The following is a 23,001-nucleotide window of genomic DNA, read 5'->3' on the forward strand; positions in this document are numbered from 1 at the left end:
ACCCCCCACCCCCGTGGCGGGCGGGGCGCGGCAGTAACGGCCGTCCACGCGGGCAGCGCGCGGCGCCGGCGCCGACCGTTGGGAGCAGCGGCTCGCGCAGCGCCTGTGCCCTCTGCTCGGGGCGCGGCTGCTGTTCCACCGAGCGACCCGCCGCCCGCTGAGGTGGGGCCCGATTCACCGCCGCCTCCCTGGGCGCCGCGCCGCTCCCTTCACGCCCGCCAAGGCTCGGGGCCCCCTCCCCGCCCCCCCGTCGCGGCTGCTCAGGCGAGGGAGGCGGCGTGGCCGCTCCCAGCACTGCACCCCACAAAAAAAACCGAAGGCTCGGGGACAAAAAGGTCTCAGCAACAAAATACGCAGCCTGAGATACCGATCAGCCCAGAGGCTGATCTGCAGAATGAGGAGCAAAAGTAAGGGTGGAAAAATCTGCCCCCAAAACGTTTGCTGGCATATCAAATCAAGCAGTTTTTACTTTTAAGTGTATTTAATAAATAATGTTAAGTAATGCACTTAGGCCCATTTGTATTTTCATTTTTATTACAAGAAGAAAATTACTAAGTTTTCATCTGTTAAAAATTAATTAAGTTTAGAAAAAACGCAGGACACTTCTGTGATGCTTAAACCAGCAAAATTGCAACATTCAAAATACATACTTAAATGTAAGAATTAGTAATACTTATGAACAATACTTGTGAAAATGTAGAAAAATACACAGGAAGTTCAAAGGTGAACACACAAAAATACAAATTCTTTAGAAGAACACGGTAACATGAATGTCTGAGAAATTATTCTTTGGCTAACATGGCAGCTCTCATCTGGCAGGGTAATTCCTTCCCCTGGGTCCACCAAAGCTGATCTTCCGGAAAAGAACAACCGCATCTACAATGCACAGAACAAGCAATACAAGGCCAAACACCTACGAGTAATAACATTAATGTTAGTTTCCTCATATGAGCCTCCTGTTAAATTTTATAACCTCTTTCACTGTAGTGACTCATCTACTGTTTCTCAAAGAAGCAGTGATTCCATCTCTCCAAGCTGGTCCCAGCCTTCTAAATATATGTATGATTTGAGACAACTGATAAATTAATTATCATTCACATTTAACTCCCATACACCTTTCATATAAGTTATTTTCTTTTGATGTGATAGCTACAGTCTACACCCTGGCTCTGTTTGGTTTGTCTGAAGAGTTGGAAATGATGTGTCCTCCTTGAAAGCTAAGCTAATGCTGCATTATGCATGGCAGTGCTTTTATCCAAAATGAAAATTCTCCTGTTTCTTTAAGGGCTGCTCTACTTAATAGTTTTGGCCAGGAGTCAAGTCAGCATTTGTAGAAACAGGCCTAGAAGGAAAAAAAATACTGCCTGTCTCCTCAGAAGCTCTAAATTAGAAACACACTTGAAACTGAGGAAAACATATATAAATATTTTAAAAATATACAGCTTCAGGCAGGCGTTTGTAAAACACTAACTCTCAGGATTCACTGCAGAGTTGACTTTCTCAGCTCTTGCCCTTCAGCCTGATTCCCCACGCATATAAAACTTTTTTATTCAAGCATGTTCATACTTTAAAATTGAATTATCTGATCCGGTGAGAAATGCTAAGGTCAGCTTCTCCAGGAAACAGCAGTTCAAGACAGTTTGTGCCCTAAGAACACATGCCTGAGGGCAATTCTGTTTCTCCCAGCATTAAAGATGTCAAACATTTTGCCCAAACTTGTTTTTCCAAGCTATCTGTTTAGTCTCCTGCCTTCAGTTTAATTTCTATGAATTTCACTACTGAGAAAATAAATTTTATTCACTACTGAGAATACAAATTATGTTCTAGCACAGTCAGGCACTTTATCACAAAGTCTCCTCTTTGCTTAAGTTGTCAGTTACCAGCACATGACAATAGCTTTGCACCTCTCTGGCTCTTAAGGTAATTCTGAAAAACTCAGGCAGCAACTTCTGTTTTTTTGCTGTTGTCGCATTTCAGTTTATCTTGTATTTCAGGAAAACAAGGGTTGTTTTCATGGTCCGGTCAAAATGCAAGTATATCAAAAGATTCAAATCATGCCTACTTTAAGAATTTAATAAATTCATTAGTAATTCTACTTACTCCCCCAACCAGCGTCCCATTGTTTGTCTTGATTATTATCGCAAACAGGCACACGACTAGGAGAAACACAGCTGCAATCACCGAGTTGAAAATATCCTGAAAAAGCCAGTGGAAGAAAAATATTTATTCTATAATATATACCTGAAGAAGAATATGAATAGTTCCCAATGTAGCATGGACCATTAAAAAATAGTTGTCTTACTATGAAAATAGGATTAAACTAATACGCAGTTGTGAGCTATAGTGACACCCAGTGGTTTGATGCTAAAAAGAGCACTGATGATAAAATCTCCTCTTTTTACCTATCTTCATCTGATTTTTTTTCTAGCAGTGAATGCTGTGCAGTCTGGGTGTAATGTGACAGATTAAAACAGTAAGTAAATTAAAAAAAGGAAGGTAAGAGAGCTCATTAATATTTAAATAGAATGTGTATTTAATTTGTGATGGGGGAAAATGACAATACAATATAATAAAGAAAAGCAAAAGAAATTCCTTAGAGGATGGACTGTTAATTGTGATAAACATCCTATTTAAAAATTTATGCCAAAGAACATTATCTCTGTCAGGCAAAACTGGTATCAACAATGAAATACCACTTTCGTTTTATCTTTATAGAAATAATGACAGAACTGACTGGAAGTATCCTCTGTGAACGTGCTTTCATGTGTGTTTCCATGCACGAATCGCAAAATGCATAAAATACACTTCATTTTAAAAAGGGCAAACCAATACTTACAGCTAAAGGCCAAAAGAGCCATTTCATCTTTTTATCTAGTTTTAGTAAATACAGTAGAAAAAACAACGAAGTGATGACAACTTCCATGACTGCAAGTGCCGTATATGCTTCATGGGATCTTGAGGCAACGAAGCAGACGAATGTTGCAAAAGCCACAACCTGAAGGAATAAAAGGAGTATCTGGCAGTATTCACCGTACCTCCCAGCCGGGCGCACTCGGCAGCCGCACGCGAGCCTGCAGCGCGGGGCGAGACTGAGTTCTCAGCTCACTGCAGGCCAGCTCCGGGCCTCTGCCCACCGGCGCCGGCAGCGCGCCCGCACTCCACGGGCACTGCCAGGCTTCTCTGCCCACCCGAGCACTGACCTAAGCTGCGGCAATGGCCTCTTCGGAGCCTAGAAAACCTGGGGGTGCCCCGGCGGTAACCGGGTGAGCCCGGGCGTGCCCTGCGTGCGGACGTCTGCCGTCACGGGATCCGAACTGGGGACCCAAGAGAGAAAGCCGCTCCCGGGAGGTTTACTGGAAAACCCAGCGCTTACCTGCCCCCCGGCATGCACAGCCCCTACCGAACACCTGAAACGCTCGTTTTGAACGACCGCATCCGCAGGGCACTGCCGCGGTCAAGCGCAGCCCCCCCCCGCTCTCCCAGACCCCGGTTCCGCTTTCACGCCGCAGACGCAGCCCGTCGCCGCCAGCCCCGGGGGCCGGGGCCGCGCCTCGGCCGCCACCGCCGCCCTCAGCGGCCGGCACTGCCGCGCTGCGCCCGCGCGGAGCCCCCCCCCCCCTGCCCGCCGCCCGCCGCCGCCCCCTACCAAGCGGGCGATCTTGATGGCGCCCCGCAGGGAGCGCGGGTAGCCGCTGTCCACCGTCCCCATGGCGCCGGCGGGGCGGGGCGGGGCGGCCGTTAGCGCCTCGCGCTCGGCGGGGGCGGGGCCCCAACCGCCGCCCCGCCCCGCCCCGCCCCGCCGCTCCCCGCGCGTGCGGCGGGCGCGGAGGCCGCGGCGCCTTTAAGGCGGTGCCTGCCGCGGGCCCGCCGGTGGCGGAAGCGCGCGGGCGGAAGTGCGGCCGCGCCGGCGTCCGTGTCGGTGTCGCAGCGCGCCGCGGCGGCGGCGGGGATGGGCCATGTGGCGGCTGGGCGCGGCCTGCGCGCGGCGCGCGGCGCTGCGCGGCGTCCGGCGCGGCCTCCGCGGGAGCGGCGGGCCGGGGAGCGCCGGGGCGCGGCCGCCGCCCGCCCCCTGGGGCCCGTCCGCAGACGGCGCGGCGCCGGGGGAGCTGCCGCGCCCGGGCAGGAGCGGACACTGTAAAGGCCGCGGGGCGCCGGGGGTGGCGGGCGGGGCGGGGGCCGCTGCTGTGCCGCAGCGGGGGCGGCGACGGCGGGGGCAGCGATGGCGGCCCTGCCCGGGGGGCAGCGTGGCCCTCCCGGGGGGCGAAGGCCTCCGCGCTTGCAAAAACCGGTTCCTCCGCGCTGTAACAGTAAACAGGATGCGGTGACTCTGGAGGAGGAAGCAAGAAGCGCTTCTTCTTCTCTAATAGCTGCGATTCCTGCCGCAAATAAAGCTAAACCCCGAATCAGAGCGGTTTCGAGGCCTCTTAGGGTGGCAGCAGCGAGATCCCTCTGCAGCGTGGGCAAAGCTGTGCCTCCCACCTCCGCCTCGCGTGTCGTGGCCTGGCCTCCGTAGTCCCCTGATCACGGTGGTCGTACAGGCTTTCGTCCAGTGCGTCAGTCTGCCTGGCACTGGAGAACCCGAGTTGCTTTTCTGGAGATAATAATCCTAGGGTAGCTTACAAAAGTCACATACATATATGTAAGTTTGAGATGCAAGACAGGCATTTAAATTGCTTGTCTTGACAGTGTCTTAAAGTTTCATTCTTACTGAACACTTTATACTTGTGCCTGTGAAGCTGGTGGGTGTTGTACCATGACTGCTTGGCTTTTCCAAAAAAATTTTTCCCCTGGTAATGACAAATAACTGAAGAGCAACAAGCGTAACAAAATTCTGCCAAAGTAGTGTAGGCACTGGCTGTTTGGCTCTTCGTAGTGTAAAGGATGATGCAGGACTCGAACAAAAACTGTGGGTCCGTGTAGGCTGCATGTCTGTTATGTTACCCACTGATAAGTTAACAGATTGCCCGATGTCAATATTTCCAAAAGTACTAATAGAGAACCTAAAAACCTAATAAATAGGCTCAAGTTAAGAGGCTTAGTATAATTATGCGTTACAAAGATCTGTTCTTTAGTTGTAACTATATTTGTTTTAATTCTAGATAAACATCTGATAAAAGGAGAAGATAAAAAGAGGGTAATAAGTATTTGCATTTTCTTCAGAAATCTATGTAAAATGTAAATGTATGTAAAATGCAGAAAAAATGTAAAACGTCTGATTTTATTACGATCAAAGTATATTTGCAGCCATTGGATGTGCTGTATTTTACTGAGTGGTATCCAGATGGTGGGTCCATTACTGAGTCTAAGTCGGTGCAAACCTATGTTTGATCTAGTTCTGTAACTTACGGTAAGATGAGGAGGGACCTGTATGGTATTGCTGTAAGGAAAAGTTGAAGTATTCGGTCAAGTGTTGGGTATGTAGAATTTTAGTTGCCCTCTACAACTCTGTGGGCTTTTTTTGGTAAATTTTTCTGCTCAGATTGCTGTAATTGGAATCTAATTATTTTAAGCTGTAAATTATTTCAGGTCAGCTGAAAAAAAAGTCCCCTTCATTAATTTTAGAAACCTACCCAGTTAAAATAAGCTGTTTAATGCATCTTGCTGTTCAAGAAATCTATTTAATGGACGCTGAAATTATTACTGCAGTTGGCGTTCACTAGAACTGGAAGGCTCAGTCTCCCGGGGGTGAAGCGTGGCAGGCAGTGCAGCGCGAGCGTGGCAGGAGGGCAGCCCCCAGCGCGTGACCCTCCGAAACTCCTGCAGGCCGTGGAAAGGAGCTGGGGAGTGGCTGTGTGTGCGGGTGGTGCGGGGCAAGGCTGCCGCTTGCCTGGGAAAGGAGCAACTGGTACATGTATGCCAGGGACGGAGAAAGTGGTGGCTGTGGGGAGTTGCAGAATCCACGTTGGTCCCCTGAGGCTTCCTGTAAGATAGTCCATTGACGTTATAAGGAAATAGTACACTTTGTATGGAAAAAGTATATGTTTAAATATGCCATTTGTTTCTTTGCAATAGCATATTTGATTTTCAAAGATGATACTGTTTTTCATCAGATATGTATCGAGGGAAATATTGCAAGTGGAAAAACAACATGCCTGGACTATTTTGCACAAACTACCAGCATTGAGGTACTGATTTTAATTTGCTTTATGTTCATTTACATCATTAAGAGGTCAGTTCATCTGTAGAGTTTGTCCGTCTGTAAATTAGCAGCAACCCAAAATACATGTTTGCTTTCTTATGCAACATAATAAAATCTTAGATATCTTGCAGTAATCAAAGTCAAAGACAAAGTCATAATGATGAAAAGTATTGATGTCATATAACTGAGAGCCCAGTAAATGGATGGCTTTAGAAAAAAAAAAACTTTTAGAATTGTTTCTTGGGAGATCTCAGGCTGGTATAACATTTGATCTCATATTCTGTAGAACAAGAGTAGCGAGAAGGCAAACTTACTGTATTTTAAACAAAATCAAATTGAGATCAAACCTCAGTGACCAACTGTTTCAGTGTACATCAGATGTTAATATTTTTCCCAGCAGACCTGGGAGCTCATTTGATAAAAAGTCTTAGGACTTATCATAGAAATGCTAAGTCTCAAGATGTTGTTTGGTAATTTAACAGGAATGATCTTTATGGAGTAAATAACACTTAACCCAAGGGATACCAAACTTTAATTTGCATATAGTACAACTTTTTTTCAAAAAGCTGGTTAACTTCTCCATCTGACCAGATTCTCCTAAGCCTGGGACTCCAGTATCGTTGGAATCGGATAAATCTGCTGTGATTTTACCTATTCTGGGTAGAAGTTTTTCTCATTAATTTTAATCGAGTTTTAAATGCATTTTGCTTTTTGAATCACAGAATTAAAATGGAAATTATTAGAATGGCATACTGATCTTCACCTTCGGTTCCTTTGTTAACCAGTGTTATTCTCTGGGAAATTAATTTGTGAAGGAATGAGCAGGTTGTTGAAATGAAAGGCAGGCAGTACTTAGCCATTCTTTCTCCTATGGAGATTTACTGATAAATGACTCTGAAACAGAATTATATCCAAGCCTGTTATGTAAACAAGCCAATGTTTTATTTTGGTGTTTTAAAAATAATAAAAACATGCTTTATAATGAAATTTTGCTTTATTATTTTTAACAGCATCAGTTACTACATTTTGTATTTCAGGATTGGTGCCATTTTTGAAGAGGGATGAGCTGTCCAATACATGTTTTGAATACTTTGTTTAGTTATTACTTGTTCATTTAAAAATAATCCTAGACTTACATAGTCAAAGATTTCAAATCTAAAACATGTTTAATGTGGAATACTCTTTTTTTCATATATGTGTATATACTTGTCTCTCTCTCTCTCTCTCTCTCTCTCTCTCTCTCTCTCTCTTTCTCTCTCTCTCTCTCTCTGTGTATATATATATATATGTATATATATGTATATATATATGTATATATAAAAGGTTTTGACAGAACCAGTGTCTAAATGGAGAAATGTTCGTGGTCATAATATTCTGGTAAGTGGCAGAAATTAATTCTATAATTACTGTTCTTTTAAAAAGACATGCATGAGTTCAATCCAATCAGTAAAACTGTTAGGAAAGGTGTGGTTGTAGTCTGATAGAGCTAAAAATATAGCTTATGATGCAAAATTCTTTTCCTGTGATTAGAACATGCATTAGACACATCGCATGTAAAATGTGGTTTCAGCAAAAATTATAAATCTTGATCTTCAAGTAACTCGGTGCTGATGGATGCTGTACTCAGAAAACACCTATTTTCAAAATTTTGGAACTTTATCAAGGCACTGGGGTCTGGCTGCATGAAAGGGATTGTAGGTGGTAGCTCAGACAGGCTACTGGAGTGTATTGGGTCTGTTACTGGGTATGAGCTAAAGAAATTCACAGAAGAGTAAGCTCTGATTGTCCCAGTTTCTAAATTTTCTTGTATTGCACTATTTACAGTTTTTTGCTATTAAGCTACCTCAGAAAGTGAGAGGTTGATCTGATCAGTTAACATTGGTTGGCTGATGAGGGTAAAATTCTGGGAGGTCTCGAGAGCTTCTGTGGAGTTTTGGGTGTTCACCTCTTCTTGGAACCATTCTCTACAAGTATGTCACTTCCCACCTCAGTGCTCTGAGAACAGTCTGAGGGCTCTGCCTATGTCTGCAGGTACAATTTTGCTGGAACAGTTGAAGCGGTTTCTGATGTCAGTCTTCCCTTCTTTTATAATCACACCTCTATTTCAGAAAATAGGATGAGATGTATATCCACTCTCAAGCTGACGTGGAACTCAGCTGTCAACACAGCACAGCAATACGTATACATGTCAACCCACATGATACCCCCAAACCTGTATTTGACACCATTACTGCTAGCATAGGTCCTTTGGAGAAGCAGATTTCCCCTACTGGGAGTTGCTGACGCTTTGTATTCTTATTATTAAATGTGAGGGGATGGGGCATGCTTGGTTACGTCAAACCCTGTTAAAGCAATCTGTGTGCTTCAGAATGCTTTCTCATTCTAATCTTGGACAGGGAGAAAAGGAGGAGGTCAGGTCTGTGGGCTGAAGCCATTCTGCTGTCTTTTAAGTTTGTCACCTCTGCAGATAAACACTGAATGATGTCTTAAATCAGATACTTTCTCTGGATTACAGGATAGACTGAAGCTCGTAAAGCTGTGGGGGGGAAATGGAAGTGACCAGGGAGAACTGGAGGATCTGAGAAACGCTTTGAGGATCCTTTGAGGGGAAAAAAGCAATTGTATTGTTCTTTGTTAAAAGATGCCTTTTCTGAGGCCCAGATGAATACTTAGTAGAACCAGATTCAGTTTTCTGGATGGAGTGGGTACCCTGAGAGTCTATCAGTGCACAAAAATACAATAGCAGATATATTATTTTAATTACTAGGTATATTTAAACTGTCTCAAATAAACTATACTTTGGTCTGATCGTACCAGGTGCAGAGTAACTGTAATTCCTGAATTGAATTTAGTGAGCATCCTCAGTACACCATGTCAATAAAGACAGGGATTGTAATTCTCACATGTGCTTTGTGGAAAGCAAATGATTTAATTAAATCATTTTCATTCAATTAGTCATTTAATTCTTGTCAAATCTTATGTCAGCAGCTTTAGTAATTCTTTTGCTTTTAGCAATTCTGTTGTAGTGCAAAAGCTTATGAAATAAACAACTTTTTTCTTTTTTCTGTTCAACCTAATAAAAATTGTTGTCTGCCTTTTGCTTCTATCTCTAACTCCAGAGCTTAATGTACCAAGATGCATCAAGATGGGGGATAACATTACAGACATACATACAGCTTACAATGTTGGAACAGCATACCAGACCAATGGTAAATAAATATATTTTTTTCTTTTAATTTAAAACAGAGGTAGTAAGGTGCAGTTATGGGTAACAAATACTTTCTTTAACTTTGTATCCAAAAATTAAGATACTGCTTACATTAATTCTTTGTTCCTGCAGTGAGCATGAATTTGTGTAGTGCAAAGACAACGTTGATATGCTCAACACATGCTCAAGGAGATGTGGAACATCTGCTTCCTACCTGCACAGAGCTTTTATTTCCCCAAACGAGTATTGCTTCTTTTACACCACCCTTATGAGCCAGACTTCGAACAGTATCTTCATCATCACATGGCAACAACTTGTCTTTATTTATCTGTCCCTGTATAAAGGTAGCTACTTCAAACCTTGGCCATACACTAGATAATCTTTAAGGTAATGCCGGTAGTCGTTCAACCGCCCCATGCTATCTAGCAAAAAGTTAGCTATTGCTTCTCGTGTTTATACAAAATACTTTCACTAAAATTCTCTATTGCTTCTTCTCAGATGGTCTACACTTTTTTTCCTTGACACTTTTTCTTTCTCTGTCACAATTCATGTACTTTATAGTCCTTTATTTTTATCAAGATCTTTTAACTTCTATTGCCTTTGAACACCTTTGATACTTTCTATGCTAGATCTTCCATTCCCTGATTACAAGATACCATCTTAAGTGGCATTCTTGTACCTTAGTGGTTGTTCTTGCATTATACTTTCTGAGTTTGCTTCAGGGCAAAATTTCAGAAGTCTCATGTAGGATACTGATACTGCAGGAATAATGGTATTTTTTTCAGAATAGTTGTATCATTCTTAACCTTGGCTTTCAGAGGAAGTGCTTTTCTGTTTCTTTTTTCAAGTTCCTGCACTGAAACATGGTCAGTTGTCATTTCTCTAGTATGCCTAAATTTTGGGGCTGAGCCTGCTAAATCTGTATTCAGTGTTGTCAGGAGGATGTGGCTGATGAATGCACTCGTAAATATGATGCATACATACATCCTGGTAAAGAATTGAAGAAGGGATACCAAATGCTGTCAGTTTAGTTGCTGTATTGAAAGATACTACAACCAAAATGTATCAGAGTGTGTTTGTGTTCTTGTGACTACTTAGAGGATTTGTGAAGACCTTTCTCAGTCTGTTCTTTCATGAAGGAAGCAGCCAGCATACTGTTGTTTGTACTGAATGCAGCCTGACTGTGGTGACAGATGTGTGCTGAATGACTTATATCGACACTGGTACAAGTTGAACATTATATATTTTGGGAGCTTGCTTCCGAGAGAGCACCGTTGGTTCCTAAAGTATTTCTTACCTGTACTTTTCTGTTTTTTCAGAATGATAGAAATCTCACTCTCTTGCTAGTGTACAGAAAAGCTCATTAAAAATTCCCAAGCATTGCCCTGCATTTTAATCTGTGCAATTGTTGCTTGTGTGGTCATGAATGAGCAGAATAATTGATTGGAAAGAGCTATTCCATGACTGACCTGTTCAGTGGGGACCAGAGTGTGCCAGAGAATATTTCTTCTCCAAAATGGAGCTCTATTTGAATGCATCTAAGATTGGTTAGGCAGTAGTACTTTGCCACTTACAGCTATTTCTTTGGCATTTGTGAAGGGGAGGGAAATCATTTGAAGCAGTTCTTAAGTTGTTTTCTTGCTGTAGTTTTTCTAGTGAAGGGCCTGTGCTGTTTACACAGTAACACACATAAAGATGGCAACAAATCAGCTCTGCAGGTCTGCAAATCCTAAATGGATTGCTTTTTCCCCACCTCCCTTAGTTAGCAGTTAGCTTCAACAACTGCGGAGTTGAATGCTTCTGCAGTTACCTTTGAAACTTGCTTATGAATAACATTTTAGTTATGTAGGTGCTTAATAATGCAGTGAACATAAGTAATACTAATAAAATTTGTTTGTCATGTTTTTTTCCCCCAAAGTGAATTTTTTTATCACAAGAGCTGGAAGAATTGAAAGTATATCTATTTTATAATGGAAAAGACATGATGTATGATATAAGCTTGAAAAAAAACATATGCTGGAAAACGTAAACTGGTCAGTGACTGTCATTTTATTTTGTAGATTTCCTCTGTAAGAATGATGGAGAGATCAATTCACAGTGCAAAATACATTTTTGTAGAAAACTTGTATCGAAGGTATAGTATATGGCTTTCTATTTTACTTTCTTGGCTTAATTAGATTTTTTTTAAATAGACCATTTGCATGTAAGTACTCTGTGAAATCTGTCAGGTCCATGTCGGAGTGGCAGTGCATTTTGCATAATGAGTGTTGACATTATCTTTAAAGAAAACTGGTAGAATAAGAACTGCAGGAGGTGGGCCAGGCTTAAGCATTCTTCAGAGGTACTCCATGTATTTAGAACACCATTTATTGAAGTTACCTGCTCTCCAGCTGAATACAGAAGTCTTACTTGAATCAAAGCAAACAAATACGGAATACCTCAAAACCATGAGGTTATAAAGAATAACACTGAAGGAGGGGGAGAACTAGACAGATAGTGATTATTATCCAACCTAGCATTCAGGATCGCTGTCTCTTGTAAATAGGAACCTAAGCAATGAGCATTGAAGTCCTCTTGTTCTATTGCTCAGAATTAGGTTTTGCAAGATTAAAATAGACGGACAACCCCTTGCTAGGCTAGTGAGTAAAGAAAGAGCAAGAACTGTTTTCCTGTAAATATCATTTTCTGTATTAGCATTGTTTGCTTTCTCTTCACATCCCACGCCCCCGGCCATATGTTTAGGAATGGCCCATATGTTGGGCCAGTCTTAGAACAAACAGGCCCAGCCCAGGTTATTTTGTTTTGGGGGATGAGGTTGTGGCCTGAGATAGAAAAAGCATTTACTACCTGGCCTGTATAGAACCTGTCCATCTATACTAGCTGAAATGCTGAAGTAATGCAGTCATTGTCACTGTTTTGGATTTTTTTGTTTTTTTGTTTTTATTTTTGTATAATGCTGACTTTACATGGATAACTGTATGTAACATCATTTTTTAATGGATTTTTCAGGGGTCTTCAAGGGCAAAACCAGTTTCTTGCCCCTGTCTGTGGGGAGAATGGCTGCGTGCCACAAGGTGGCAACCGTGCTACATAAGCTCTTAGTCTGTTACAGAAGTTGCTTCAAATGCTTGCAGAGAGACACAGTAAGATGCCAGGCAAACAGAAACAGGAAGGGACACTGTTTATCACAGCCTGTATACAGTGGGAATGTAACTGGAATTTCTTTCTTGTTTTTAATTACTGATTTGTTTTTTCATTGTAGACAAAGTGCTTTTGTCCCACAGACTGAGAGCTTTGTTGCTAGTAGGCTAAGTCTGCATGCATCATCTCTGTGTGTTAACTTTGTAATAATATTCTTAAAGGCATCTAAGATGTTTGGCCATTTTTGCATTTTTTAATGTTGGACAGCAAGCATTTGCTTTGTTTTTTGTTTAAGCTAGAGGCCAGTTGATATTACTAATAGCAAATCAAATTATGATATAAGGGTCTGTAAAAGTATTATATATAAAACAAAAATTTGGGCTACATGAAAATAGGCATTCTGTGTCGGATTAAAAATCAGTAACTCCATCTTCCCCCATATTCTGTCTCCAGTGGTGGTCAAAAGTACTTGAAAAGAGTAAGAATAGGGCAAGCATATATAATACTTTCTGAATGTAGCTTTCCAAGCCTCCAATAATTCAGAGTTTAGGGACTTCCTAATTCAAATATGGTTCCTCTGAATTTAGTAATTCATGGTGAATTTCTTTTAGATGAATCTGTCCAGTACTTCCTTAAAGCCTGTATAACCTTTAGTTTCCAGGGCATCCTGTGGCAAGCAGTTCTGTAGGTTTGCTACATGTTTTATCTTTGCCCTGTCCTCACTACTCATAGTTCTTTAAAGATCATCTAGACTTGGCTTAGAAACTAACACTTCTGTGTACAGTAAAGAAACTTATGTTGGATATAAGGAAAAGACAAGATGGTAATGATAGTATGGAAATGATCACCACCACCACTAAAGTAGATAGGAAGTCCATTTCACAGTTCTGAAAGCATGTGAAATCTCACACTCAGTAGAATGTATTGTTACTTAGAGGTGGTACCCCTGTAATTAAAAAATAACTGTAGACCCCATATGAAGGGTCAGGGAAGGTCATCTGAGTAACTACAGGTTTGTTCATCTGACTTCAGTAGTAGACAAAACTTCAATCAAATTATGAAGGAAAGAATAGATAAAGCCTTGGGCAAAGAAGCAAAATAGTGACCAAAGATGCATCATGTTAGGCTAATCTATTGGTTTTTTTTTTTTTTTTTTTTTTGGTAACACTTGATTTTTTCCAGCCAAAGGCATTCTTGTCGGTCTGAACTAAAGTTAAATGTTTAACAAGGCGATCTTGGAAGACTGTCATGGATAATCATGAAAGTGGAGAAGTTGGGGACTGTAAAGTGAAAGGAAACCATGCTGGAGGGAGATAATGAAAGCAGAAGTGCCAGGCTGGAAGGAGGTTACTTGTGTTGGATCAATCTTTGAACTGATGCTGTGAACGAAGAGCGAGAGTACACTAATGAAATCTGTAGAAATTGCAACTGAAAGATGTAAGATCATAAGTTGAAGACTAGATGTATATAAATTGATCACAAAATAATGGCTAGTATCATGTACCCCTGAGAAAGGTAAATGTGATTCTTGGAAGTATCTAGCAAAAGGTTTCCAGCCAGAGATAGGGAAATTATTGCTGTTTTTGTACTTTTATGAGAGCTTTTAACATTTCTGTTTACACTTCTAGCTCCTCATTCATGATCTATGAACTAAAACTGAAACAGGTGCAAAGCTGTTTTCATTCATACTAGAATGATCAGGAGACTGGAAAGCCTGTCTTAAGAGACAAAAACAGCTTGACATGTTTATTTGTACAGAAAATTTGGGAGAATATGCTTGTCATCTATGGGCATGCCAGGTGCAAACACTAAAAAAAAAAAAGAGTTTTTAAAGTTGAAACACTGTAATAGCAAAAGAATAAATAGATATAAAAATGCTGTGGCTACATTAGAGCGTATTAGGAGCAATCATAGGAACAGAGGAAGAACACAGACTTATGCTTGATACATTTATGTAGAAGGATGGTAGTGCCCTGTGATGGGGGAAAGGCCTTATAAAGATCCCTTCATATACTGTGCTTCTATGTTCAACTGCTGCATGAGAATTTTGAAAATCATTCTGTAACTAAGTAGATTTTGCAAAGGAAAATGTCTTTGTATCCTTCCAGAAGGCCTTTTTCCCCCCGCCCCATTTCTGTTTCTTAGGAGTCTCTTGTCTCTATAGGTTAGTGACTCCTAACTCTTATATAGGTTATTAAAGATGCAAAAAAGCATGCAGGGAACCTAGTAGCAGTTGCTCATTTTACAGATTGGATTATACCTGCCTAATGGAAGGTCCAGCACTGACATGACAGATAATATTAAGTAAATTTTGCTGAAAATTTCATCAAAAAAAACAAGCTCAAGCTATTTAACTGCTATCTTCAATGAAGAGATTATTTAAACAGTTGTATGGAAGGAGTTTGCCCACTAAAGTTATGCATAAATGAAATAGAACTTTTTTTTCCCATTCCCTCTTCAAAATAAGACACAGACTGAATGGGGTGAGCTCGCTGCCAAGATCAGAGGTTACCTTCTGCTTTCTTTTCTGTAAGGGAAGGTATTCCTAGGGTTGCAGTAGGTATTGCAGTCTTTAAGAAGTAGAACAGTCCCTTGTTATCTTTAGTCTATACAAGCTCTTCTCATATAGGAGAATGATTTGTTTAAGGGATGAAGAGCTGTGGAATATCAGGAATACCAGCTCTTCTTCGATCCAGTGTCACTCAGTATTTGTGTTTCGGCTTTGCAGGCTTTTTCCCAGAGAAAGAAATAGAAAAAGATTTACAAGAATGATGGAAGGCTTAATTTATGAGTAGCTGCTGTGAGCTTCTCAAGCATACACAGGTATGCACGAGTGTCCGAATTCTCATTGTGATTGCATATCTCAATTTAGCACTGAAAAAGAAGTTCATGTTAGGTGTAAAACCATAAAAGAATCTTAAATGTGTGCAGTTAAGTGTGCATGATGTGTTGCAGTGGTAGGCATTAACAATTCACTTTTTCCCATTTGAATTCATACTGTTATTTATGACAGAAAACTAGTTCCATTCATTTGAACTTTGTCAGTAAAAGCTTTACTTGGTAGAAGTCATAACCTTGTCAGCAAATTTGGAAGAGAAAAGGACCTTCTAGTACAGTTTACCTGAATTTTTTTATGGGTCTTGAGCCTAATCAAGTGTCTTTATGCAAGTATATGGTGGACTCCACTGGCACAGGGAAGGCAGAGGCATGTTGTTTGTAGGGAGGGCATGCAGAATTTACCCAAGTATCTTTTCACATAAGAATGGCGGGGCTTTCTGGTATTTCTGATGCCTTTTGACCTTCCTGTTTCCCTATATATCCTGTAGAAAAGTAGCAGAATCAATACTTATGTGTATTTTTACATTTAAAAATTATTGTTGATTTACCCAGAAAGATACACTAATTGAGATACTAGAAGAATTTCAACCTTGAATTGTGTTATACATTTTTTTGAGCGCTTTGGAAGGCATGGTGTTCAGCTGGTGGGCAGATAAAAAAGGGAAGTGGTATGAATACTGGTTTTGCTTTCTTGCATACTTAAGTGGAAATATCTTTCTGTATTATCTTTATTAATATAACAGATCAAAGCGTGTTGCCAGGTAAATGGTTGAGAACATCTTTGGAATATTTATTCAGTGCTATTTAAAATATTGCAACTGGTTCTAATCGTTCTGCTGGAGATGGCAGGAGTCTGTCAACCCTATTTTTTTTGCATTTCTACTGCAGAGACATTTGGGAAGGAGTATGTTGCTATCTTATGTTTTGAAGACAGAATAATCCAAAACTACTAATATGTAAATATTTAGTATTGGAGTTTTCACAGGTTACTATATTACTAGTAAAAACCACGATCTTTAATTCTTAATATGTCATCTGTAGACTCCCTTTTACATGAGAGCTTTTGATATTCTTATTGAGATAACTTTGGGATGGTTATCTACAATATTGTCTATGCTCTCTGAATACAGAGCTCAACTCAAGCATCTTGAATATTTCAGGACTCTTTTCTCATAAATATTTCTTTCAGTAAGAGTAAACTTTATTTACCTTGTGTCATTGTTTTTTGCACTGCTCCTTGTTTTGGTTTCTGTAATGACTTGTGCTGCTTAGTAAATCAAGCCTTAATGGTGGTATGTAGCACAGGAGTTCAGATATATTTGCAATGATCCTGATGTAAAGACTATTAGTAATAAATGTCATTGACACTAATTTGTTGTTACTGTATAAATGTCAATATGTCTTTTTATTCTTAGTCACCAAGTAATTATTTCTTGACTGTAGTAGGAAAATCATTAATGATTGCAACTGTTAATAATAGAACCATTATACTAGTAAATATTTTATTAAAAAAAAAGATTTCAGACTTTTTTGATCCTATGAACAATGCTTTATGACATCTTTTATGTGGCTGGCAATATTGGTCCGTTTTTTTTATTTCACATATGCTGGAATAAATTGGGAATAATTCTAGTTAGATTGAAAAACAAAAGCCCTGTATACATGAGTTTAGATTTGATCTCTGCATGTCGTTCAATGAATGAAAACTTCTGTTATGTTTGTTCAGCGGAAAAATGCCAGAAGTGGATTACGTTGTCCTAACTGAGTGGTTTGATTGGATCAAGAACAACACTGATGTGTCGGTTGATTTGATAGGTAAATTTATGATGGGATCTTGAGGGGCATTTTTGGGTAAGGTTGCTTTACTGGGAGGAAAAAGAATATATTTCTTGGGTTATAATTTATGCAATGTAATAATGTCTGTGATGTGTATCATCAGAAAGCATCTATTTATGGATTGATTAGCAGTAATGCCAAAAGGGAAGTTTAGTGGTGGTACCTAAGTCAGGATCCTTTCCATCTGTACTATTTAAGTAGGTTTCTTCTTAGCTTTTAAAGCTGATCCTTAAACAGGAGTATTATAATTTTTATTACGGCAGTTTATCTGCAGACTTCTCCTGAAGTTTGTTATGAGAGATTAAAGAGAAGATGCAGAGAAGAGGAAAAGATCATTCCTTTGGTAAGGAGTTCCTTCAACACTTCTGGTTACAATGAATTTGAATCATCATAGCTTAAAAAACATCATGATTACAAATTTAAATATTGAAACTATATCCTGAGTGTAGTGCCAAAATGCAGTGCTATTTCCATTGCAAACTAAAACTTTGGTATTTAAATTTGAGCTATTTTCTAAAAGTGATCTGTTGTACACACTGACTTTCCCAAGTGTCATGTTTCAGTAGATCACTCTCACATTGCTCACTGTTTAGGTGAAAAAATAATCAAATAAATGCCTCTAAGATGTAAAAAGCCAGTAGCTTTTGTGTCATTAAACAGCATAAATATACCCAAGTAAAGCACAAATACCTGTGCATGCAGATGGTAGAGATTTATGTGGATATTTCCTGTCATCTGCTATTACCAGGATGTTTATGCATGAAAAATGTCTTTGCTTGTATCTAAAAACAAGCAACTTCCTGAAAATCATTAGCATGCTTAAAAAATAAACTATACAAATGGAATGATTGGTTTCTTTGTCATAGTTTACAGAAAGGCCTTGCATTTAAATAAGTCTCCTAAAGAAAGCGTCACCAGGAATAAATGTAGTTACATAACATGTGCTGTATATTATTAGGCTATCTACTATTGTGTAGTTCAGTGTTAACAACTGTTAGCTGAACATTTATGAGAAGAGAAAAGAAAGAGCTAAATTCTGGGTCATGAGAAGTTTTTGCCTTGGAGAATAAGTACTAGTTATAATAGTTCTGAAGAGATACTGTGTTACTTTTCAGCCCTACTAAGGGAGGGGAGAAATAACTATAAATGAGAAATGCTAAGTGGTCTCCATGAAAAATCTTATTGTTGATGACAGGCAGAAATGCTTTTAGAGAAAATGAGTTGGAATTAGGAGGAAATGAACTGGAAGCTTTAGGAGAATGTAGTGACACAGGAAATGCCTTGAGTAGATATTCACTACAATCTTGCCTTTTTTGTTTCTGCATCTCTGTTGTATTTATCTTCCCTGTAAAATCTTAAACCAGATTACACCCATAGGAGAGAAGCATGGTTCTTGATCTTACAACATGCTCAGAGCTCTGCACTCCTGTCAGCTCTGTTTGTTTGAGTTTTTTTATGGAGTAAAACTTTATATAGAGAATTACTTTTTCTCAGAAACCTTCTGATTCTATATATTTTTGTCAATTGAAATATCCGATGCTACTTTCATATGTAGTCCTTGATGAATATACTGGAATTGCAATGTGTTTCGTCCCTCTAAGTATATATTGTTCAAATATCTCTTTTCTAGGAATATTTAGAAGCTATCCATCAGCTCTATGAAGAGTGGCTCATTAAACAGACACTTTTTAAAGTTTCCTGCCCAGTGCTTGTGAGTATAATTTTAGTTATAACCATTTAAGGATACAGATGATTATACTCTTTGAATATTAAGAGTGTTATGTAGTGGTAAAAGTAAATAAATCTGCTTTTATAGTAACATTTGGAAAAGGAAAACCTCAGAAAAATGTTTATAACTATCTGTAGCGTATATCATTAAAGTCTTGCCTTTCTGTTAGGTGGAATTTGAGGGGCTGTTCACTCTGACTGTGTTTGTAGGATCCGACCTGTAGCTTTTCAATGGATGCCAGACTCTGAACAGCAAACAAATTGGTCTGATTTCTAGGAGGATTTCAGTTTAGCTTCAGTGGTAATCTTGTTCAATTTTGTTCAAAATCAAACATGTTTTACAGGGTCCTTACTTCTAATGCTTGTGTTCTTGTTTTCAAGGTTATTGGAGCTGACCATGACATGCAGAAAATGATAAAAAAGTATGAAGAAAACCGGGACCAAATACTAAATCCATATAATATGCAACACTGTTTATAGACAGTCTGTTGTTGCTGTATTTTAAGTCATGTTTATGAAGTCTGATTTTGGGGGAATTCCGATGAGTATTTGCAGTACTTCCTAATATGACGGTTTATGCTTTAGAATTGTGCTTTGTAAGATGTAGACTTTTGGTATGAAATGTCTATAAAGATTTCATAAACAGAATATAAGTTAATTCTTTCATGCTTTTCAGCTCTCCATCAGCTTTACTGTGTCAATTCTGTCTGGCTCAAATATGGCTATTGCTTGATTTCCGATGTTGCTACTGCTTCCTATAAATAACCTAAGGTTGTTTTTTTTTTTTTAACTGACAATCCTATTTTCATAATTCAAAAGAAATAGTTCCATGTGAGAGGTGAGATGTCCTCTATTATTAGAAGCAGCAAGTGAAGTACATCACGTTAAAGTAACATTCTTAAATAAGTTTTGTTGTTTCCAGATAGGGGATCTTACTCTAATCCTGCTTACACTAGTGTAATTTCATTGAATTCAGTAAGCTTCTTCTGCTTTACATAAAATCACAATAAAGTTGTAGTCCTGCAGATACCTGTGAACTAGTACAGTCCCACTGAATTCAGTGGCAATAAAAGAATAATGTAAAGTTAATAGGTGTTTGCAGAATGGGTCTAAGTTTTTTTTTTTTAGGCCAGATTTTTAAAGGAGCTTATTCCTCAGTAGTTTTCATTAAATCACTGGCCCTACCATGGCCAAGTTGAGGACTAGTGAAAATACAGAGTGCACAGATTCCTTTCAGATGGTGATGTAAATACTAGAATTAATTGTTTTCTTAACTGTTTTGGCTTCTTAACTTTTTAGATGAATTTTTCATGGAGAACTGTTTTCTTGGAGAGCAGAAGAATATGGTGGAGACTTAATTCTTGTTCTGATGTTGGCTAAATTGTTGCGTTGCTCTTCATTTCCGCTCTACCCTCTTGAACGTAGTCTTCAAGTTAATGCTTTTAATAGAACAGTTTTATGACTGTTTGCATATTAACTTTTTGTTGAATTTGAGGGGAATGATTCCTGAAGTATTGTATATCATTACTTTTACGTAAAAGTTTTGGTTTAATTGGAGCAAGCAAAGTTAACAGTGCTTTAAAACACACTTATGTTAAAGTAGCTGAGCATCTGCCATAGCTCTGTAGTGAATATTCCTAAAAATAGATAACAAAACTTCAGTTAGTACTTGTTGGAAGGATAGTAATTTCAGTTACCTGGCTTTTTCATGCATTTTTACCTGGTTATGAACAGCATCTGATTGTATCGTTCTTGGAGATACATCACTTCACTGCTTTTATTCTGTAGTTCTGTTGTAGTTGTATATGTCCCAAAATGGCTGTAATTGAAATGATTGCACCTTTTTCAAAGTAAGCAAATGCAGTCATTTCTTTTTTATATCTGGTGGGGATTCTTTTTCCAATCAGTACAATTGAGAAATGATCAGTGCACTGAGCGAGCATTTCCTAGTGAAGTACTGAACTGATATGCTAAAGCTTGCGAACCCAGTTTTGCCATTCAGTGGCTGTAAAGCTTTAGAATTCTAGCTTAAAAAATAAGATTTTACATTTTAAGTAATTATCTTACTTAATGAAGCTTATTTGTGGTGGGATAGTAGTCATTCTTGAATCCTCCTTGAAACTTTCAGTTTTCTTTTTCTTCTAAAAGAGACCAAAACAATTTTTTTCCAAGGAAATAGTTTGTAAGTTTGAGTCATCTGCAGTTTGTTCCTAACTCCAGTTTGATTATGGATTTTAGAAATGAATGACATATATTTTGCAAGGTAGCCTGACAGTGCAGAAGAGAGCACTTTATTTGTTCTCTACAAAGAATCTTTAACTTACTGTTTTCTTCTTGCTTTTAAAAGCAACTTATTGATCAGATCTTTCTAATTTTTCTTCTTTTGCTTCATTATATCAAAACAGCCATTTGGATGGAGGTTGCTGATGGTCAAAATTATAATAAAAGGAATATAAATTATTTATATAACATTTCTTAAAGATTACAAATGTAAACGCTGCAGAGAATATGATGGTTTTAGTTTTTGTTATGTATTATTTTTCATATATCGACTTTCATGTACAGGAATCTTGGGATATTTAATGAGAACTGGGAGCAAAACAAAACAGGTTGCTTGGTACGTATTTTAAATGTATGATATTTTGCAGTCTGTTATAGATGTGTAGATAAAAAGTATTAAAACAACCACAAATAGCGGTTTTTAAGCCTGGGATTTGCTTTCATTTCCTCAGTTGATGGAGGAGAAAAAGAAAGCACAATTGGCATTATCCTGGTGTGTATTTTGTTCTTTTAGTGACTTTCTGAGAGGAAATGATTTGGCAGCAAAGCACAAAATAACACAGAAGGTACCCTGTTTCTGCAACCCTGTTTCTGCAGGCATACTGAACTTAGAAATTAGTGGAATGGATCATATAAACAAACTGCAACTGTGTGGGGGTTTTGGGGGGTTTTTTTGTTTATTTTTCTCTAAGATCTGTCCTAGAAGGTAGGATGTAGTCTTTACTTACAGTCTGAACATGCGTAACTGGTTTTCCAGACATTTTGGCAAAATCTATTTCTATATCTTGAAATCTATTTTAGGTATGCATGGGATGAATTAAATTTTTTAATATTAATTTTTTGTTGCTTCTCCTAACAGAGTATTAAGGTTTACATCAGCACATCTTGCACTGTGAAGGTGTGAGAATCATTCCCACTGTGTAAGTTTCAGATTACTTGAAGAAAATCACAGAAACATAGCATCTTATAAAAATGACCGTACTGAGTCAGTCAATCTTTGTGGTATTCTGTTTCCCACAATAGCTGGTAGAAGATGGATACTGGAACAATGTATAAGTTAAGGAACAGTGACTCCTTTCCATTTAAGCCCTTCTAGCTCTTTTTGGTTTCCTGAGCCATTGGTTTGTGTTCGTGTTTAGTGGCCCATGGTGGATTTTTTCTTCTGGAAATTTATCACTTTGTGAGCCTTTGTAAATTTTGGCATAATACCCTGTGGCATTGCGTTCCATGGTTTAACTGCAGTCTATATGAAAAGTGCTATCTCCTGTATTGGCTTTTCTTTATTGCTTATGTAGTTTAGATGGATGTTCTGTCTAGACTTGGATATTTACTTTGTCCTGGTCAATGTGTATTAGCAAATCAGCAACATCTGGTAGCAGCATATAAATTGGTTTGAAGTGAAATAGAGATACTGGAAAAAATTAAAATGTCGTTAAACAGGTGCATTTTCTTCAGTCTGGCCTTTTGTATACTTTTGTCTCTTTTAGCTTGGGAAGCATGTTTGAGATCATACTTGTTTGATTAAACATTTCGGATAGGTGACTATCCAAGACTGTAGATCCTGTGAAATCTCAGAAATTGTTTTCGCCTGTGTATGTAGCACACAAAAGGACTGCCCACACCTAGAAATAGCCTAGCATCTCTCTGTGTGCACTTCCCCCTGCAGAGACTGTGGGGAGGGCTGGTGGTTCTGCCATCAGCTGCTGTTAGAAGATTCCGACCTGAAGCTCTCTGTACCTCTCGTGAATAATGGCTCTACCAGCAAGTTACTGTCCTCTCCCAGGACTTTGAGGGTCCTATCCTTCCTGTAGAGTACGGAGGTTTAAGCAAA

General features: G+C 39.3%; 2 protein-coding genes across 3 annotated transcripts; one reads left to right on the forward strand and one right to left on the reverse strand.

Annotated features, from left to right (window-relative positions):
• Positions 1-512: 512 nt before the first annotated feature.
• LOC112987649 (chemokine-like factor) lies at positions 513-3,800 on the reverse strand. Its single transcript, XM_064519714.1, has 4 exons — positions 3,647-3,800; positions 2,837-2,995; positions 2,101-2,196; positions 513-913 (listed from the first exon to the last, which is right to left on the reverse strand). Exons 1-4 carry the CDS (start codon positions 3,707-3,709, stop codon positions 809-811), a joined length of 423 nt encoding a protein of 140 aa, XP_064375784.1. The 5' UTR covers positions 3,710-3,800; the 3' UTR covers positions 513-808.
• An 8-nt stretch (positions 3,801-3,808) lies between these two features.
• Positions 3,809-22,611, forward strand: TK2 (thymidine kinase 2). Of its 2 annotated transcripts, XR_010391470.1 has the most exons (11): positions 3,809-4,134; positions 5,100-5,134; positions 6,051-6,125; positions 7,463-7,516; positions 9,259-9,348; positions 11,408-11,481; positions 17,053-17,141; positions 17,426-17,505; positions 18,793-18,873; positions 19,272-21,507; positions 22,030-22,611. XR_010391470.1 is itself a non-coding variant. In XM_064519713.1 (10 exons), exons 1-10 carry the CDS (start codon positions 3,957-3,959, stop codon positions 19,368-19,370), a joined length of 855 nt encoding a protein of 284 aa, XP_064375783.1. In that variant the 5' UTR covers positions 3,809-3,956; the 3' UTR covers positions 19,371-22,611. The 2 variants fall into 2 exon arrangements, 1 of the variants encoding a protein (XP_064375783.1); XM_064519713.1 differs by having other exon boundaries at positions 19,272-22,611.
• Positions 22,612-23,001: the final 390 nt, after the last annotated feature.

This window comes from Dromaius novaehollandiae, chromosome 13, assembly GCF_036370855.1.
Source record: "Dromaius novaehollandiae isolate bDroNov1 chromosome 13, bDroNov1.hap1, whole genome shotgun sequence".
Classification (NCBI taxonomy): domain Eukaryota; kingdom Metazoa; phylum Chordata; class Aves; order Casuariiformes; family Dromaiidae; genus Dromaius; species Dromaius novaehollandiae.

Excerpts from the sequence above, each read along its gene's own strand:
- LOC112987649 (XM_064519714.1), bottom strand. The coding sequence starts at position 3,709 with ATGGGGACGGTGGACAGCGGCTACCCGCGCTCCCTGCGGGGCGCCATC. Across the intron at positions 2,996-3,646 it reads CCATCAAGATCGCCCGCTTG|GTTGTGGCTTTTGCAACATT; the intron begins GTAGGGGGCGGC and ends TTATTCCTTCAG. Across the intron at positions 914-2,100 it reads ATGGGACGCTGGTTGGGGGA|GTGTTTGGCCTTGTATTGCT; the intron begins GTAAGTAGAATT and ends TATTACTCGTAG.
- TK2 (XM_064519713.1), top strand. The coding sequence starts at position 3,957 with ATGTGGCGGCTGGGCGCGGCCTGCGCGCGGCGCGCGGCGCTGCGCGGC. Across the intron at positions 9,349-11,407 it reads AACAGCATACCAGACCAATG|ATTTCCTCTGTAAGAATGAT; the intron begins GTAAATAAATAT and ends TTTATTTTGTAG. Across the intron at positions 11,482-17,052 it reads GTAGAAAACTTGTATCGAAG|CGGAAAAATGCCAGAAGTGG; the intron begins GTATAGTATATG and ends ATGTTTGTTCAG.